The sequence below is a fragment of the Microchirus variegatus genome, assembly GCF_963457635.1.
Source record: "Microchirus variegatus genome assembly, chromosome: 12".
In the NCBI taxonomy this organism is placed as follows: Eukaryota; Metazoa; Chordata; class Actinopteri; order Pleuronectiformes; family Soleidae; genus Microchirus; species Microchirus variegatus.
Genome location: NC_139813.1, coordinates 27,605,192 through 27,624,369, shown reverse-complemented (window position 1 = coordinate 27,624,369; position 19,178 = coordinate 27,605,192). Strand labels below are relative to the sequence as shown.

The 19,178-nt window shown below is 43.5% G+C and overlaps 1 protein-coding gene across 1 annotated transcript in view; it reads left to right on the top strand.

Moving 5' to 3' along the window:
- Positions 1-155: 155 nt before the first annotated feature.
- The window catches only part of myo6a (myosin VIa), an 82,785-nt gene continuing 63,762 nt past the window's right edge, over positions 156-19,178 (top strand). The window contains exons 1-9 of the mRNA XM_083898930.1: positions 156-291; positions 6,903-7,037; positions 11,928-11,997; positions 13,511-13,584; positions 15,025-15,154; positions 15,269-15,374; positions 16,832-16,887; positions 16,990-17,087; positions 18,372-18,536. Of these exons, the coding sequence (XP_083755056.1) occupies positions 6,921-7,037; positions 11,928-11,997; positions 13,511-13,584; positions 15,025-15,154; positions 15,269-15,374; positions 16,832-16,887; positions 16,990-17,087; positions 18,372-18,536 (816 nt within the window). The 5' untranslated portion in view covers positions 156-291; positions 6,903-6,920. The remainder of the gene's footprint in view (positions 292-6,902; positions 7,038-11,927; positions 11,998-13,510; positions 13,585-15,024; positions 15,155-15,268; positions 15,375-16,831; positions 16,888-16,989; positions 17,088-18,371; positions 18,537-19,178) is intronic.

The following is a 19,178-nucleotide window of genomic DNA, read 5'->3' as shown; positions in this document are numbered from 1 at the left end:
GTCGCCCCCTGCTGGGCCGCTCCCCCCTCCCGCCGCCCATTATTTGCCCAGCTCGTGACGTCACGGGGCCAGTTTCCCAGGATCGCTGCGGGAGTCGGAGGCGGAGAGGCGGGGAGAGTGTGGCCCAGGCTGCCGGAGCGGACACCTATCAGCGGGAGACACCGGCGGCTCGGCTCCTCTTTCTTTTCCCACAGGGATTTTATATCAATTAGTATCTTTATTTTTAATATTGTTATTATTTTTGGCCTCCTCCACGGCGACAGCCGCCGGGACTTTAACCCGCAGACCGAGGTGAGTGTCTCCGGCGACGGGAACGTTGAGCTCCTCGAGCCGGCGATGTTAGCTAGCAGACGGGCTACAGCGCCAGAGCAGCGTCCCGGTGCTAGCAGCCGCTAACTGTCACAACAGTCCCCGCAGTGCCGAGGCGCAAATCCTCGACACCGCGGGGGGGGTTTAGCTCACGCTTAAAACACCGCGTTTATTCACATTCCTGCGGGGTTTTAAACGCATTTCGACCGTGCGTGTTTTTCCTCCCCTGGCTTTGTTGAGCCGAGGCGACGCCGGACTTCCTTCACATTTACCCGTGATTTAAGATCCGCCGGTGCTAATTAGCGGCACCTGTTGCGGAATTGCGACGCGTAATGCGTGTTTTGACAAAAACGTATAACGTGGTAGAATTCGGCTTATTGCACCAGTCTTTAAATGGGCGAATTCCCAACTTATTTGAATACACTCACCTTTTACCTCCTCTCGCTCTTACGTCTACACGGGGTGTGTATGCTAGTGCGAGAGCTTAGCTGAAACCAACGTCAGGCAACATTTAAAAAGTTAGATTACGAATAAACTGCCGGTTCCTCGGTGATTAAACTCGAGCCGAATTGACGAGAAGAGTTCCCCAAAGCTGATTAAAGTGATGATTCGTTGTTCGTGTCGCACCGCGGGGTGATTTCACCGAGGCGAATGTAAAATTTCACTTATTTTCAATGGGGTTTCGGCTCAGGAGTGAGATTTTGTGTGTATGTGTGTGTGTAGGCAGCACTTAGCACAAGCCTGAGAGGAAACAGTGTTCAGTGGTGCGTTCATGACACAGCGAGGCTGCACATCCAATATGTCAGATATATCACACACACGGCTGCGGCCTGCACGCGCACACACACACACACATGCACGCGCACACACACAGCTGAAGCCTGGGAACAAGGATCAATGGACATGTTTTGCATGAGAACAACAGCCTTGTGAAGCTGCTGCTGCTGCTGGTGTGTTTGTCCTCTGTGGTTATTGTGATGATGATGATGATGATGATGAAGATGATAAAGTGCTGCTGTGCTCTTTGTGTGTGTGTGTGTGTGTGTGTGTTGTTATATAAGAGGCCCTCAGTGGTCATTGTGTTTGTTCCAGTTCACTGTTAATGGACGTCGTCCGTTTGTTTTTGCGTTTGGCTTTGAAACACCTGAGCTAAGTTTTTGTCGTACGACACGTTTACGTCTTTATTTCACACACTGTTAGACAGACTTTGACAACAGGAAAGTGAAGTTTATAAACCTACCACTCGCTCTCCCACACCAAAGCCCATAGAGAAAACCAGTGATTTTAGCTCACAGTGGACACAGGAGCTGCTACTGCTGCCTCGTGTGGTCACTTTGAGTCACTGAGGGAAGTCTGAATTAAATATTTTTAAAGCCGGATTATACACAATAAGACGTTTGAACTTATGGTAGTTAAATTACTGTTCTTACTGTTATTCAACAACTCCTGTCTCCCTGTGATGTTAAAATCACTGATTTTCTCTATGGGGTTTGGTGTGGGAGAGCGAGTGGTTTACAAACTTCAGTTTCCTGTTGTTAAAGTCTGTCTAACAGTGAGATAAAGACGTGAACATGTTCTTAAAGATGTCGTAAACTTAATCTGAAGTGTGTTTTATCACTTGAGTCTTTTATTCAGTGGCTAAAGTCAGGTTTTTTTCACTCAAAAACACTCACACCAAACCCCATAGAGAAAACCAGTGATTTTAACATCACAGGGACACAGGAGTTGTTAAATAACAAGTAAGAACAGTAACTTAACTACCATAAGTTCAAATGTCTTATTTCGTAAAATTCGGCGTTTAAAATATTTAATTTAGACTTCCCTCAGTGACTCAAAGTGACCACACGGGGCAGCAGTAGACCAGCAGCTCCTGTGTCCCTGTGATGCTAAAATCACTGGTTTTCTCTATGGGCTTTGGTGTGGGAGAGTGAGTGGTTTACAAACTTCAGTTTCCTGTCTAACAGTGAGATAAAGTTTTGTTGATTTAATTGACTTAAACTTAAACTTCGTACAAATCATCGGTAACCAGCGAGCGTGTATTTACGTCTCTCGCCGTAAAAAGGCAATAATTCCCATGATCCCTCGCTGCTATGCAGGAGTTGCGTACTCTGCCTTTAAAGCGGAAAAACCCTGCACTGTCCCTTTAAATTAAAAAGTGTGCGTTCCCGTCATCTGAGAGGACTTTAAACTTTTCACGTTACAACAGGAAGTGGTTTTATTGTCACAGGAAGTTCTGGGATCAAAGTTCTCCTCGGGAGATGATCCTCAAAGACTGTGTGTGTGTGTGTGTGTGCGTGCGTGTGCGTGTGCGTGCTGATTGGATTATCTGGATATGGAGAGGCTGCAGTCATGTGACTGTCACAGCAGTATAGACATGTGAATGTTAGCGTAGCTGCTGCCGTTAGCATGAGCAGCAGTGTGTGGACGTGTTTTTCCTTTTCCAACACACTTGTTATTATGTGTGGACTATTTTGATAATGTGTCATTGATTTAAAACCGGACTCTTTTGTTTATTCGGCTCCTAAAACGTCAACATTTGCTTTGCTAATGGAAAAGTTAACATTGATGAGGGCTTTGGTGTGGGAGAGTGAGGGCTTTACAAACTCTCACTGCATCAGAGTCAGTGAGAGTTTACACACTTTACCTGCTGCTGTCACACAATAGTCTCATGTTTCTGATCCTCCTCCTCCTCCCTCCTCCTCTCTCCTCCTCCTCTTCCTCTTCCTCCTCCTCTTCCTCCTCCTCCTCCTCCTCCTCAGTCTTTATAATAGAGAATATGAGCTGTATTATATATCAGTCAGGACACGTTGAGCAGCCACAGACCACAGCAGAGAGTCACTGTGAGGGGGCGGAGCTTCAGTCACTGTGAGGGGGCGGAGCTTCAGTCCACTGACATGCTCACTGTTAGGGGGCGGAGCTTCAGTCACTGTGAGGGGGCGGAGCTTCAGTCCTCTTACACACTCACTGTGAGGGGCGGAGCTTCAGTTACTGTGAGGGGGCGGAGCTTCAGTCACTGTGAGGGGGCGGAGCTTCAGTCACTGTGAGGGGGTGGAGCTTTAGTCCACTGACACACTCACTGTGAGGGGGCGGAGCTTCAGTCAAGGGGGCGGAGCTTCAGTCCACTTTGTTGTTGTTGTTACACACACACACACAGTCACATGGACACAGCAGCTAGCTCAGTTTTCTGTTTGTGTGAAAACAAACTCGTGTCCTCAGTTGTGTCTTCAGTTGTGTCTTCAGTTGTGTCTTCAGTTGTGTCCTCACAGTTGTGTCTTCAGTTGTGTCCTCAGTTGTGTCCTCAGTTGTGTCTTCAGTTGTGTCCTCAGTTGTGTCTTCAGTTGTGTCCTCAGTTGTGTCCTCAGTGTCTAAGTGTTGCGTCACATCCTCATGTAAATGAACCAAACCCATCATAATGATGTTATTATGGAGGTGAGGCCTGTAACCATAGCAACAGTGAGGACCGCTGATATGTGTGTGGATTCCTGTGTGTGTGTGTGTGTGTGTGTGTATTCCTGTGTGTGTGTGTGTGTGTGTGTGTGTGTGTGTGTGTGTGTGTGTGTGTGTAGGACTTTGACTTGAGTTTATTGCTCTTAAATATTCAAACCTCAGTGTTTCTGTCTCTGCTGTTACCACAGTTTTACTGTTCTGAACTGTGGACTTCAGTGTGTGTGTGTGTGTGTGTGTGACTTGCACCCTTTAAAGAGACAGTGCAGGATTTTAAAGTGTGCTGGAATGAGGTATTGACAGTTTGACACGTAATTAGCACTCTCGCTGCACCAAAGTCACTCACTCTTTCACACCAAAGTCACTCACTCTCCCTGCACCAAAGTCACTCACTCTCTCAAACCAAAGTCACTCACTCTCCCTGCACCAAAGTCACTCACTCTCCCTGCACCAAAGTCACTCACTCTCTCACACCAAAGTCACTCACTCTCCCTGCACCAAAATCACTCACTCTCCCTGCACCAAAGTCACTCACTCTCTCACACCAAAGTCACTCACTCTCCCACACCAAAGTCACTCACTCTCCCACACCAAAGTCACTCACTCTCCCACACCAAAGTCACTCACTCTCCCACACCAAAGTCACTCACTCTCCCACACCAAAGTCACTCACTCTCCCACACCAAAGTCACTCACTCTCCCACACCAAAGTCACTCACTCTCCCACACCAAAGTCCATAGAATTTTTCATTTAGACTACACTCAGTGACACAAAGTGACCACACGAGGCAGCAGAGGACCAGCAGCTCCTGTGTCCCTGTGAGCTAAAATCACTGGTTTTCTCTATGGACTTTGGTGTGGGAGAGTGAGTGGTTTACAAATTTCAGTGTAACAGTGAGATAAAGACGTGAACGTGGTCTTAAAGATTTATGGTGGACTTTAAGATTCAGTCCCTTTCAAAATAAAAGTCTGAAAATGACTAAAACTGAGTTAAACTCCTCTTGAATGAGTTCAGAATCTTTTGATTTTGCTGAAGCAGCGTTTTTTATTTTTTATTTTATTCTTTAACTCTTTAGCTTCACGTGACTTTTCTTCTTCTTCTCTTTTTATCGTTGTCAGACTGCGTGACTCCTGTCAATGTTTAAACGCCGTCACGGGCTCGACCTTTGACCTCTGCTGAAGTCACCACAAACTCACAGTAAAATCATTGTAAAGTTTACACTCAGTAAAAGTCCGTGACGCTCAGTGAACGCAACGTCCCTCGTGACCTGATGATGATGATGATGATGAAGGCTCCTCACCCTCACACACACACACACACACACACAACAATCATGTGTTTGTGTGTGAACACAGTCGTCGTCTCACAATCACAAAGTGCTGCAGCGACACACTCTGCTTCATATAATCTCTGGATTATTTTAGCTCTCAGGGAAAGTTGTAGCTCGTTTTCCTGCGTCTTGTTTTTGATCATTTTCATCTTTAAAGAAACGACGGCACACAGTGTGTTTGACCTCTGTGACCTCTGTGACCTCTGTGACCTCTGTGACCTCTGTGACGTAAACAAACATGACCTAATTGTCACACGGAGATGAAACCTGCTGCTGCTGCTGCTGTTAAAAGAGACGTTTGTCCCGCACGAACGACAGATTAATGACAGATTAACGATTGTGATAGTCTCTCAGTGAGCGGCTCAGACACTAAAGTGACTGTCGGAGGTGATTATTCTGAAATTCCCAGGGAGAAAATAACCCTCTCGACTCTCTCATCGAGAGGTTTTCCCGTCTGGCAGGAAGCCACGCCCCCTACTGTTTCTGGGAAACACTCAGATAATAAAACACACGTCGGCTTAAGTCGCTATCGATATGTTTAAGAACACGTTCACGTCTTTATCTCACTGTGTAAAGTGAAGTTTGTAAACCACTCACTCTCCCACACCAAAGCCCATAGAGAAAACCAGTGATTGCTGCCTCGTGTGGTCACTTTGTGTCACTGAGGTTAATCTGAGTGAAGTTTTTTAAAAGCCGAATTGACAAAATCAGTCATTGTAAGTTAGTGATGGAGGCAGCAGTGGATCAACAACTACTGTGAACTCCTGTGTGCTGTGATGTTAAAATCACACTTTGGTGTGGGCGAGTGAGTGACTTTGGTGTGGGAGAGTGAGTGACTTTGGTGTGGGAGAGTGAGTGACTTTGGTGTGGGAGAGTGAGTGACTTTGGTGTGGGAGAGTGAGTGACTTTGGTGCGGGAGAGTGAGTGACTTTGGTGCGGGAGAGTGAGTGACTTTGGTGTGTGAGAGTGAGTGACTTTGGTGCGAGAGAGAGAGTGACTTTGGTGCGAGAGAGTGAGTGACTTTGGTGCGGGAGAGTGAGTGACTTTGGTGCGGGAGAGTGAGTGACTTTGGTGTGTGAGAGTGAGTGACTTTGGTGTGTGAGAGTGAGTGACCTCGGTGTGGGAGAGTGTGTGACTTTGGTGTGGGAGAGTGAGTGACTTTGGTGCGGGAGAGTGAGTGACTTTGGTGCGGGAGAGTGAGTGACTTTGGTGCGAGAGAGTGAGTGACTTTGGTGCGGGAGAGTGAGTGACTTTGGTGTGGGAGAGTGAGTGACTTTGGTGTGAGAGAGAGAGAGTGACTTTGGTGTGAGAGAGAGAGTGACTTTGGTGCGAGAGAGTGAGTGACTTTGGTGCGGGAGAGTGAGTGACTTTGGTGCGGGAGAGTGAGTGACTTTGGTGCGGGAGAGTGAGTGACTTTGGTGTGAGAGAGAGTGACTTTGGTGTGAGAGAGTGAGTGACTTTGGTGCGGGAGAGTGAGTGACTTTGGTGCGGGAGAGTGAGTGACTTTGGTGTGGGAGAGTGAGTGACTTTGGTGCGGGAGAGTGAGTGACTTTGGTGCGGGAGAGTGAGTGACTTTGGTGCGAGAGAGTGAGTGACTCTGATGTGAGAGAGTGAGTGACTTTGGTGTGGGAGAGTGAGTGACTGGTGTGAGAGAGTGAGTGACTTTGGTGTGAGAGAGTGAGTGACTTTGGTGTGGGAGAGTGAGTGGTTTACAAACTTCAGAAAAGTCTGTCTCACAGTGAAGATAAAGATATTGTTCTATACTTTTATTCTATACTTTTCTTTATTTTAACTCAGTTTGTGTCTCTCGTCCTCCAGAGTCTTCAGTGTTGTGAGATGGAGGATAATAAGCCAGTGTGGGCTCCTCACCCAGCAGACGGGTTCCAGCTGGGAACCATCGTGGACATCGGAGCCGACAGTCTGACCATAGAACCTCTGAAACAGAAGGGCAAGGTACACACACACACAGTCCTAGTGATTTGTATAATTTTTGTGTTTTTTTGGTAACGTATTGTTTTGTGAAGTCGGTCACAAGTTTTTATAATATTACCACATTTTGTTAACTTTTTTTGGTAACTTTTAAAAATGTGTTATAATTTTGTCAAATTACATTTAGTTACATTTGTGATATATTTAATATGAGTAACAACAGGTTTTAGTAAATAAAAAAATAAAAAAAAGTTACATATTTAGTCACTTTTTAATACAACTTACAGGGCTCTGTAAAATTAGATTTTTTGATTATGAACTTTTTTGTAAAAAAAAATTTTGTTAAATTTTTGTTAAATTTTTTTTTAACATAGGCAAAAAGTAAAGTTACAAAAATGAGGTACAATTTCGAAAAATGTTGATATTTGTAACAAGTTTTTCTAAATTTACATTTTTCATAAATGCTAATGCTAATTTTCTTGTAACATTGATTCTGTTTCTCCTCGTTGAAAATGAGATGTTGTGAATATGAACCAGATGACGTAGAATCTAAGATAACTTTATTAAATCAAATTTTTCTAGCAGCTTCAGCAGCAGCAGTATTAGCTTTGGCAGCAGCAGCATTAGCAGCAACACCATTGGCAGCAGCAGCTCGAGCAGCAGCATTAGCAGCGGCAGCATTAGCATTAGCAGCTTTAGCAGCAGCTCGAGCAGCATGAGCAGCAGCAGCATTAGCATTGTGTTAATGATTAAACGCGTCTCCTCAGCAGCATTAAAGCGTGCTCACAGACTCACTGGTCCACCTGCAGGTCACAGCAGGTTACTGCAGCCTCACTGTTTCAAAGTGGAGTAGCTCTTCAGCTCTTTAGCGCTTCAGCTTCGATTATCCCCCGTTTTTGTCCTCATTAATTCACTTTCCCGCTCTCACTGAGTGTCTGAGTGTCTGTTGGCCTCAGCAAAGCTTTTAATGTCACTGAGAGTCTGTCCGTCACCACGGTAACGCTGCCTCTGAGCAAACAGAGCGTCCTCATTGATTTGTGTTTGCTGTGAGTCGATAAAATACTCGACTGTGGCTGTTTCAGACGTTTATTTCAATGATCCACGTTAATGTTGTTGATAATTACTTGTATTTTTAGCCTCTAACATCATATGTTTGTGGTGAGGTGACATTTATTACCCTCCTCCCCCTCTGGCTCCTCCTCCTCCTCCTCTGGCTCCGCCTCCTCCTCTGCTCTTTGATCTTTGTAAAAATGACACCATGTGAAGTTTATGAGTCTCTTTAAATGTAATGGACAAGTTCACAGAAGTCACACAAGGTTTAGTGTCTTTGAATGAGTGACTCTGAGCTTTATAAAGAAATCAGACTGCCTTCCACTTCCTCTTCCTGATTCAAAAAGGGGTGTGGCCAAACACGACCACGACCCAACAGGAAGTCGTCCGTTTTGAATGTGGCCGTCATTTTCACCGTGACTTTGCCACATGTTTAAACTGTGACTTGAATGTTGTGATATATCGTGGCTTAAGTATCGTGATATTGTTGCTTAAATATCATGATATCGTGCCTTAAGTATTGTGATATCGTGGTTTAAATATAGTGATAATATTGTGACTTAAATATTGTGATGTATCGTGACTTGAATATCGCGATATTGTGACTTAATTATCGTGATATTGTTGCTTAAATATTGCGATATATCGTGGCTTAAATATCGTGATGTATCGTGACTTGAATATCGCGATATTGTGACTTAATTATCGTGATATTGTTGCTTAAATATTGCGATATATCGTGGCTTAAATATCGTGATATATCGTGACTTGAATATCACGATATTGTGACTTAATTATCGCGATATTGTTGCTTAAATATTGCGATATATCGTGGCTTAAATATCGTGATGTATCGTGACTTAAATCATAAATTATATTGTGATAATATCGTATTGTGGCATCTCAGAAATATCAGACTTATTACATTGTATCGTGCAACATTTTAAGGAAAGCTTTTATCTGATCTGATTTGTCGGTTTCTCAGCACTGTGTTTCCTAAACGGTGAAAAGTGAACGTTATCTTGAAAAAAGAGCAGAAATTAACTCATTAAACTTTTATCTGACGATTCTGCAGCGACGAAATCAAAGTTAATCCACAGAGAGAATAAAGCAGCAGAGGTTTAGAAACAGTTGAGATGTTTTTCCTCTGTGAAGCAGAACAATGTCACGTCTGTTCAGCTGCAGCCAGTTTGTGCCAGTGTCTGATGATGATGATGATGATGATGATGATGATGATGATGATGCGTTCACTTGCTGGCAGAGTTCCCTGAGTGGACGTCTGGAGAACAGCAGAGTGTGATATTAACCCACACTCACACACTCTCACACTCTTTGTGTTTGTCGCTTAAAGAGAAAACTCTAAGTTTTTATGTTAAATATGTTCAAAGAATTTAATAGAAAACCTCTGGGTCCACAGATGGTGATGCTGGTGGACCAGGTTTGGCCCACGAGCCACCAGTTGTTCACCACTGCTTGAGAGTATAGAAGTAAATATGTTGACGTTATCTGGTCTGAGTGAGAAGCAGATGTTCAGTAGATGTTCGACAGATGTTCAGTAGATGTTCAGCAGATGTTCAGTAGATGTTCAGTAGATGTTCAGTAGATGTTCAGCAGATGTTCAGCAGATGTTCAGTAGATGTTCAGTAGATGTTCAGCAGATGTTCAGTAGATGTTCAGCAGATGATCGGTAGATGTTCGGTAGATGTTCGGTAGATGTTTGGTAGATGTTCAGCAGATGTTCAGCAGATGTTCAGCAGATGTTCAGTAGATGTTTAGTAGATGTTTGGTTTATGTTCGGTAGATGTTCGGCAGATGTTTAGTAGATGTTCAGTAGATGTTCAGCAGATGTTCAGCAGATGTTCAGCAGATGTTTAGTAGATGTTTAGTATATGTTTGGTAGATGTTCGGCAGATGTTCAGTAGATGTTCGGTAGATGTTCAGTAGATGTTCAGTAGATGTTTAGTAGATGTTCAGCAGATGTTAAGTAGATGTTCGGTAGATGTTCAGTAGATGTTTAGTAGATGTTTGGTAGATGTTCGGCAGATGATTTCTCTGCTACGTTCAAGTCTCTGCACGTTAATTTTCCCTACTTTTTTAATTCATGAAGAAAGTGTGAACTGAGTCCAAACACGTTGAGATCACGTGACCTGGAGGTGTCGGGTTCCTCAGGACAATCACGTCTCAGATTATCAGCCCAGCTCCTCCTCCTGCTCCTCCTCCTCTGTTCTCCTCAGCGTTGGTGGAACCCGTCCAGCCTGGGCAGAGAACGTGGAACATGCCACCACTGGAAAGACTGACTCGTTCATGCTAACGTCACCTTCTTGGCCGAGCGCTGTCTCTTTAAATGTGGTTCAGATTAAACGCCAACAAACCTCCAGGGCTCAGACTCTGAAGATCACGTGGGAGTCGTTAAAAAAAGCCCTCGCACATTAGTTCAACATGGATTTAATTTGAGGAATGTGTGAAACGAGGCCTTCACAGCTTCAGGCAGAACATGATCCAGAAGCTGCTCTGGTGTCTGCAACGTTTCTGAGACTCCAGGACAGAGATTCTCTGAGGATCTTCTGAGGAACAGAGTCAGAACCAGAACTGTGTCTGTCTGAAAGCACTATCTGAGGATCATCTGGAGAAGGTTCTGGGGATTCTCTGAGAATCCTCAGCTGCAGAAGGCACCGAGGTTCTGAGACTCCAGGACAGAGTTAGACGATCATCTCTGAGGAATGGAGCCAGAACCAGAACCAGAGCCCTGTCTGTCTGAAAGAGGAGGTTCTGGAGATTCTCTGAGGATCATTTAGAGAAGGTTCTGGAGACTGTGGATCGTCTGGAGAAGGTTCTGAATATTCTCTGAGAATCATCTAGGAGAAGGTTCTGGAGATTCTGAGAATCGTCTGGAGAACGTTCTGGAGACTGTGGATCATCTGGAGAAGGTTCTGGAGATTCTCTGAGGATTGTCCGAAGGAGGTTCTAGAGATTCTGAGGATCGTCTGGAGAAGGTTCTGAATATTCTCTGAGAATCATCTAGAGGAAGGTCCTGGAGATTCTCTGAGGGTTTGTCTGAAGGAGGTTCTAGAGATTCTGAGGATCGTCTGGAGAAGGTTCTGAATATTCTCTGAGAATCATCTAGAGGAAGGTCCTGGAGATTCTCTGAGGATTGTCTGAAGGAGGTTCTGGAGATTCTGAGGATTGTCTAGAGAAGGTTCTGGAGACTGTGGATCATTTGGAGAAGGTTCTGGAGATTCTCTGAGGATCATCTGGAAATGGTTCTGGACATAATCATTTGGAGAAGGTTCTGGAGATTCTCCTTCCACTTCTCTTGTTCACACAGCTCCAATCATCAGAACATTACCCATGATGCAACAGAAACCTTTCATCACACCTGAGGCTGCAAGGGTTACATCAGTTGATCAATGAGTGGATCATTTTGATCGTCGATGAGTCAGAACTTTGTGTTTTTTCTGAATGAAATCAGGTTTGTGGGATTATTCGGCTTCTTTCTTCGCTCCATTAAAACAAAGAAATCATCCTAAAGTAATCTGAGGGTTTGTGGACGTGTGATGAGGTTAATAATCCAGAGTGCTGCTGCTGCTGCTGCTGCTGCTGCTGCTGCTGCTGCTGTGGACCACGTGTCCATCGTCCTCTGTCTTCACGTCGCCTCCGTCCGTAAACTTTCACTCGTCTCGCGTTACGTCCAAATAATTCATCAGGACGACGAGTGGAGTGCCGAGCAGCTGAAATAATCTGATGAATTATTTATCAGTTAATCAGTCGCTTTGTTTAGCGGCTGAAAAGTGAACAAAGGAGTTTCTCTGTGATCTGATCACTGTGTGATTCTTCATTCTTTGTTTTTGTTTTTTTTCCTCTCAGACATTTTTGGCTCCGATCAACCAAGTGTTTCCCGCCGAGGACGATGTCAACAAACACGTGGAGGACAACTGTACGTTTGTTTACCTGCTAACAACACAAACACCAGACTTTAACAACAGGAAACTGACGTTTGTAAACCACTCACTCTCCCACACCAAAGCCCATAGAGAAAACCGGTGATTTTAGCTCACAGGGACACAGGAGCTGCTGGTCTACTGCTGCCTCGTGTGGTCCCTTTGTGTCACTGAGGTTAATCTGAGTGAAGGTTTTTAAAAGCTGAATTCACTAAAATCAGTCATTGTAAGTTAGTGATGGAGGCAGCAGTGGATCAACAACTCCTGTGAACTCCTGTGTGCTGTGATGTTAAAATCACTGGTTTACTCTATGGATTTACTCTCTTTGGTGTGAGAGAGTGAGTGACTTTGGTGTGGGAGAGTGAGTGACTTTTGTGTGGGAGAGTGAGTGACTTTTGTGTGGGAGAGTGAGTGACTTTTGTGTGGGAGAGTGAGTGTTCTTTCTTTAGGAAAAAACAAAAGACTTGTGTCATAAAGTCTACGTCAGTGATCTTTAAGAACGTGTTCATGTCTTTATCTCACTGAAACTGAAGTTTGCTACTGTTTACTAAAAGTACTCCTTAAGTACGACTAAACTACTACTAAAAGTACTCCTTAAGTACGACTAAACTACTACTAAAAATACTCCTTAAGTACAACTAAACTACTACTAAAAGTACAACTTAAGTACTACTAAAACTACTACTAGTTTTTTAAACAGGAAACTGAAGTTTGTAAATCACTCACTCTCCCACACTAAACCTGACTGAAACTAGTACTTAACTACTAAAAGTACTACTAAAACTACTACTAATATTACTGCTCAATACTACTAAAAGTACTACTGAAGTACGACTAAAAGTATGACTAAAAGTACGACTAAACTTCTACTACAATGACTCCTTAAGTACTACTAAAAGTTCTACTAAACTTCTACTAAAATTACTCCTTAAGTACTACTAAAAGTACTACTGAACTACTACTAAAATTACTCCTAAATTACTACTAAACTACTATTAAAAGTACTACTAAACTACTATTAAAATTACTCCTTAAGTACTACCAAAAGTTCTACTAATCTACTCCTTAAATACTACTAAAAGCTCTCCTTAAGTACTATTAAACTTCTACTAAAAGTACTACTAGTTTTTAAGCAGGAAACTGAAGTTTGTAAACCACTCACTCTCCCACACCAAAGTCACTCACTCTCCCACACCAAAGTCACTCACTCTCCCACACCAAAGTCACTCACTCTCCCACACCAAAGTCACTCACTCTCCCACACCAAAGTCTTGTAAGTCTAAACTTACAATGACTGATTTTGTAAAATTCAGCTTTTAAAATATTTACTTTAGACTTAACCTCAGTGACACAAAGTGACCACACGAGGCAGCAGAGGACCAGCAGCTCCTGTGTCCCTGTGAGCTAAAATCACTGGTTTTCTCTATGGACTTTGGTGTTGGTTTGTTGTTTGTTGTGTTGCCTCTGTAACCGTTGTGTGTTTTTGTTGTTGTTTATTGTGTGTCTCAGGTTCTCTGATGTACTTGAATGAAGCCACTCTGCTCAACAACGTGCGTGTGAGATACAGCAAAGACAGAATATATGTGAGTAATGACGTTATTTGACAAACATGTGGATGTTTTTATTTTTCAAACAAACATATTTTAACACTTTTTAATAATGACTTTAATTTTTCTTCACTTTCCTGGTGTTTAAATGTCATAAAGCATCTCGTCTGTGGTCTTTCTCATGTGAACTTGCTCTTCCTCTGACGTTAGCCTATGCTGACATCTAGTGGCTGATAGAGGAACTGACTCAGACACATCACTTTACTATGAAGTGACTTTTCTTTCTCTTTTCACTGACTTTGTTACAAACTCACTAACGTTTTTACTGTCATTAAATTTAAGTTATTGATGGTTTCCATAGTTTCTCTGTCGTTTCTCTGCTGTTTCTCTTGTGGTTTCTCTGTCGTTTTTCAGTTGATTTCAGTCATTTTTCAGTCGTTTTTCAGTCGTTTCTCTTGTCGTTTCTCAGTCGTTTCTCTGTGGTTTCTGTCGTTTTTGTGGTTTCTCTGTCGTTTCTTTCGTTTTTCTGTCGTTTCTCTGTAGTTTCTCTGTCGTTTTTCAGTCGTTTCTCTCGTCGTTTCTCAGTCGTTTCTCTGTGGTTTCTGTCGTTTTTGTGGTTTCTCTGTCGTTTCTTTCGTTTTTCTGTCGTTTCTCTGTAGTTTCTCTGTGGTTTTTCAGTCGTTTCTCTTGTCGTTTCTCTGTCGTCTCAGTCATTTCTCTTGTCGTTCCTCTTGTCGTCTCTCTGTCGTTTCTCTTGTCGTTTCTCTGTCGTTTCTCAGTAATTTCTCTGTCATCTCTCTGTCGTTTCTCTTGTCGTTTCTCTTGTCGTTTCTCAGTCGTTTCTCTTGTTGTTTCTCTTGTCGTTCCTCTGTCGTCCCTCTGTCGTTTCTCAGTCGTTTCTCTGTCGTTCCTGTCGTCTCTCTGTCGTTCCTCTGTCGTTCCTCTGTCATTTCTCTGTCGTCTCTCAGTTGTTTCTCTTGCCATTTCTCTGTCGTTTCTCAGTCGTCTCTCTGTTGTTCCTCAGTCGTTTCTCAGTCGTTCCTCTGTCGTTCCTCTGTCGTTCCTCTGTCGTTTCTCTGTCGTCTCTCTGTCGTTTCTTTGTCGTTTCTCAGTCGTTTCTCAGTCGTTTCTCAGTCGTTTCTCAGTCGTTTCTCAGTCGTTTCTCAGTCGTTCCTCTGTCATTTCTCTGTTGTCTCTCTGTCTTTTCTCTTGTCGTTTCTCTGTCCTTTCTGTCGTCTCTCAGTTTGTAATTGTTCACCTAAGTGAAGTAAATGAAGTGACTTTTCTTTCTCTCTTCACTGACTTTGTTACAGACTCACTAACGTTTTAAAAGTCATTAAATCAAAGTTATTGACCTTAAAATAAAGACCTAAACACAGAGGTGTTTTAAAGCCTGCAGTAAAAGGTGATAACTTTTAAATGTGTTGATTTATCTTAAGTAATCTCTTCTTCTTCTTCTTCTTCTTCTTCCTGCAGACGTTCGTCGCTAACATCCTGATCGCGGTGAATCCATACGTTGACATCCCAAAGCTTTACTCTCCAGAGAGCATCAAACAGTACCGCGGTCGCTCTCTGGGAACTCTGCCGCCTCACGTCTACGCCATCGGTGACTCACGCTGTTATAATCTGAACACTGTTCTCTGTGGTTTACAGATTATCTAACCTGTGTGTGTGTGTGTGTGTGTGTGTGTGTGTGTGTGTGTGTGTGCGCGCGGTCCAGCTGACAAAGCCTACAGAGACATGAAGGTGCTGAAGATGAGCCAGTCCATCGTCGTCTCGGGGGAGTCTGGAGCAGGGAAGACGGAAAATACCAAGTTTGTGCTGAAGTGAGTGAGGACGAGATTATTATTATTATTACGTCGCCGTTTAGTCTGAAAGATTAAGAGATAATTAAGTGTTTATGGATCCAGTCAACTCAAGAACATGTTCATGTCTTTGTCTCACTGTTGGACAGACTTTAACAACAGGAACCTGAAGTTTGTAAACCACTCACTCTCCCACACCAAAGCCCATAGAGAAAACCAGTGATTTTAGCTCACAGGGACACAGGAGCTGCTGGTCCTCTGCTGCCTCGTGTGGTCACTTTGTGTCACTGAGTTAAGTTTGAACTAAATATTTTAAAAGCTGAATTCACTAAAATCAGTCATTGTAAGTTAGTGATGGAGGCAGCAGTGGATCAACAACTCCTGTGAACTCCTGTGTGCTGTGATGTTAAAATCACTGGTTTACTCTATGGACTTTGGTGTGGGAGAGTGAGTGACTTTGGTGTGGGAGAGTGAGTGACTTTGGTGTGAGAGAGTGAGTGACTTTGGAGTGGGAGAGTGAGTGAGTGACTTTGGTGTGGGAGAGTGAGTGACTTTGGTATGGGAGAGTGAGTGACTTTGGTGTGAGAGAGTGAGTGACTTTGGACTGGGAGAGTGAGTGAGTGACTTTGGTGTGGGAGAGTGAGTGACTTTGGTGTGAGAAAGTGAGTGACTTTGGAGTGGGAGAGTGAGTGAGTGAGTGACTTTGGTGTGGGAGAGTGAGTGACTTTGGTATGGGAGAGTGAGTGACTTTGGTGTGGGAGAGTGAGTGACTTTGGAGTGGGAGAGTGAGTGACTTTGGAGTGGGAGAGTGAGTGAGTGACTTTGGTGTGGGAGAGTGAGTGACTTTGGTGTGGGAGAGTGAGTGACTTTGGTGTGGGAGAGTGAGTGACTTTGGTGTGGGAGAGTGAGTGACTTTGGTGTGAGAGAGTGAGTGACTTTGGTGTGAGAGAGTGAGTGACTTTGGTGTGGGAGAGTGAGTGGCTTTGGTGTGGGAGAGTGAGTGGTTTACAAACTTCAGTTTTTAGCTACTTAGCGGAAATATATCAAATTAAAATAAATTAATCAGTTTAAGTCTACGATATCTACAGAACATGTTTGGGTCTTTATTTCACTGTGAGACAAACTTTTCCTTGTGTAAACTGAAGTTTGTAAACCACTCACTCTCCCACACCAAAGCCCATAGAGAAAACCACTGATTTTAACATCACAGCACAACAGGAGCTGTTGAATAACAGTAAAAACAGTAACTTAACTACCACAAGTTCAAATGTCTTATTTTGTAAAATTCGGCTTTTGAAAACCTTCATCACTGGTTTTCTCTATGGACTTTGGTGTGGGAGAGTGAGTGGTTATAAATGTCTGTCTCACAGTGAAGATAAAGACGTAAACATGTTCTCTAAAGATATCGTAAACTTTAGCCTGACTATCTTATCTTAGCTACGTTAGCTTGGTTCATGTTTAACTTGTCTGTGTTTCAGATACTTGACGACCTCGTATGGAACAGGTCAGGCCATCGACGAGAGGATCGTAGAAGGTCAGAGTCACCACTGTGATACATGACACGCCTCTGTCTGCCACCAGGGGGCGGAGCGCTGACACGGAGTCAAACACTAACTGTCCCCCTCTCGTCCTGCAGCGAACCCCCTGCTGGAGGCTTTTGGAAATGCAAAAACGGTGCGGAACAACAACAGCAGCCGCTTTGGGAAGTTTGTGGAAATCCACTTTAATGAAAAGGTGAGTTACATTGTTTGTCGTTTGTTTCTCTGTCGTTTGTTTCTCTGTCATTTGTTTCTCTGTCGTCTCTGTTGTTTGTTTCTCTATCGTTTTTCAGTTGTTTCTGTCGTTTGTTTCTCTGTCGTTTCTGTTGTTTGTTTCTCTGTTTGTTTCTCTGTCGTTTCTGTTGTTTGTTTCTCTGTTTGTTTCTCTGTCGTTTCTGTCGTTTGTTTCTCTGTTGTTTGTTTCTCTGTCGTTAGTTTCTCTGTCGTTTCTGTCGTTTGTTTCTCTGTCGTTTCTGTTTGTTTCTCTGTCGTTTCTGTTTGTTTCTCTGTCGTTTCTGTTTGTTTTTCTGTCGTTTGTTTCTCTGTCTTTTCTATTGTTTGTTTCTCTGTGGTTTCTGTTGTTTGTTTCTCTGTCGTTTCTGTTGTTTGTTTCTCTGTCGTTAGTTTCTCTGTCGTTTCTGTCGTTTGTTTCTCTGTCGTTTCTGTCGTTTGTTTCTCTATCGTTTCTCTATAGTTTTTCAGTCGTTTCTCTGTCGTTTCTCCGTCTTTTCTGTCGTTAGTTTCTCTGTCGTTTGTTTCTCGGTCGTTTTTCTGCTTGTTTCTCTTGTCGTTTCTGTTGTTTTTCTGTCTTTTCTGTTTTGTTTCTCTGTCGTTTTTCTGTCGTTTCTGTTGTTTGTCGTTTCTCAGTTGTTTCTCTGTCGTTTCTCAGTTGTTTCTCTGTCGTTTCTCAGTTGTTTCTCTGTCGTTTCTCTGTCGTTTCTCTTGTCGTTGCAGAGTTATTTTTAGCAGAACAGTTGTGTTGTATTGATCTGTGTGAATAAACAGTCTCTGTTTCACTTTAATGAGACCTCAGCTTTGTGCTGAGCTGCTTATGTTCTATAAATCACTGTATTACCATATAGATTAAACACACACACACACACACTGCTCTGATTAATTATGTCATTTTTCCCGTGTCGTCTCTGTTCTTTTTCCAATTTAACGGCAGAATAAATCCGTTTAAAAAAAAAAACAACTCATTAAAAATATTTCATTTCCTCTCACAGTTTTGTCATAAAATGTATAGTTTGCATTTTTTCTGCCACTTAACAAAAGTCTCACAGATGAATATTTACGTCAGTTTAAGTTCACGTCTTTATCTTCACTGTTATGATGAGCTAAGATGAACCTTTTTAATCGATGTCATTTAAACAAACAAACAAACAAACACTCACAGATGCCGTAAACCTGTTGTTGTTGTTGTTGTTGTTGTTTTGATGACGCAAACGTCAGAAACATTTCTTTGTCTCTTCTCCGTCAGAACATCGTCGTGGGTGGTTTCGTTTCTCACTACCTGCTGGAAAAGTCCAGGATCTGCCGTCAGAGTTCCGAAGAAAGAAACTATCACATCTTCTACCGACTGTGCGCCGGAGCGCCGGAGGAAATCAGGCAGAAGTTTTACCTCAGCTCCCCGGACACGTTCAGGGTATGAAAGATTGATCTGAGCCGTGAATCACACAGACGGACGGGGATGGATGGATGACGCTGCAGGGTGATGGATGGATGGATGATGGATGGATGGATGGATGGATGCAGCAGGGGGGAGAAGGAGGGAGTTTTTATGTTTTAAACAAACAAAAACGGTTAAACCTGGTGTTTTCTGTGAGCTGGCGTTGCCCTCGGTTTTGTTAAATGCTAACAACTTTAAATGCTAACAGTACGGCATTGAAGCTCCGCCTACTTTTGGACAGCACGTACACGGTTCACACGCGAAGACTCCGCCCATATTGACATGTTTTATTTGTTTCTTTTTTACAAGCTATCATTTAAACGTGGCGTCCCGCAAGGATCCATGTCGGGCCCCCTACATAAAGTGTCTTTATTAGCGGTGGGCGCTAGGCTAACGCACGACGCCTGACCGGAAAATAGACGCGCGTGACGTCATGTTCACGCGCCGTGACGCCGGAGTCCAGGCACCGCTTAGCAGTAAGCTCCGTTAGCTGTGTTCGCTCCTTTAGCGCCAGTTAGCGTTAGCCTACAGTGGAACTGGAGCGGTCTGTTTTCTTAGATGGAAAAGAGCAGCGCTACAAATAACGTTAGCGCACCTGTGTAACTGCGTACGCGTGCC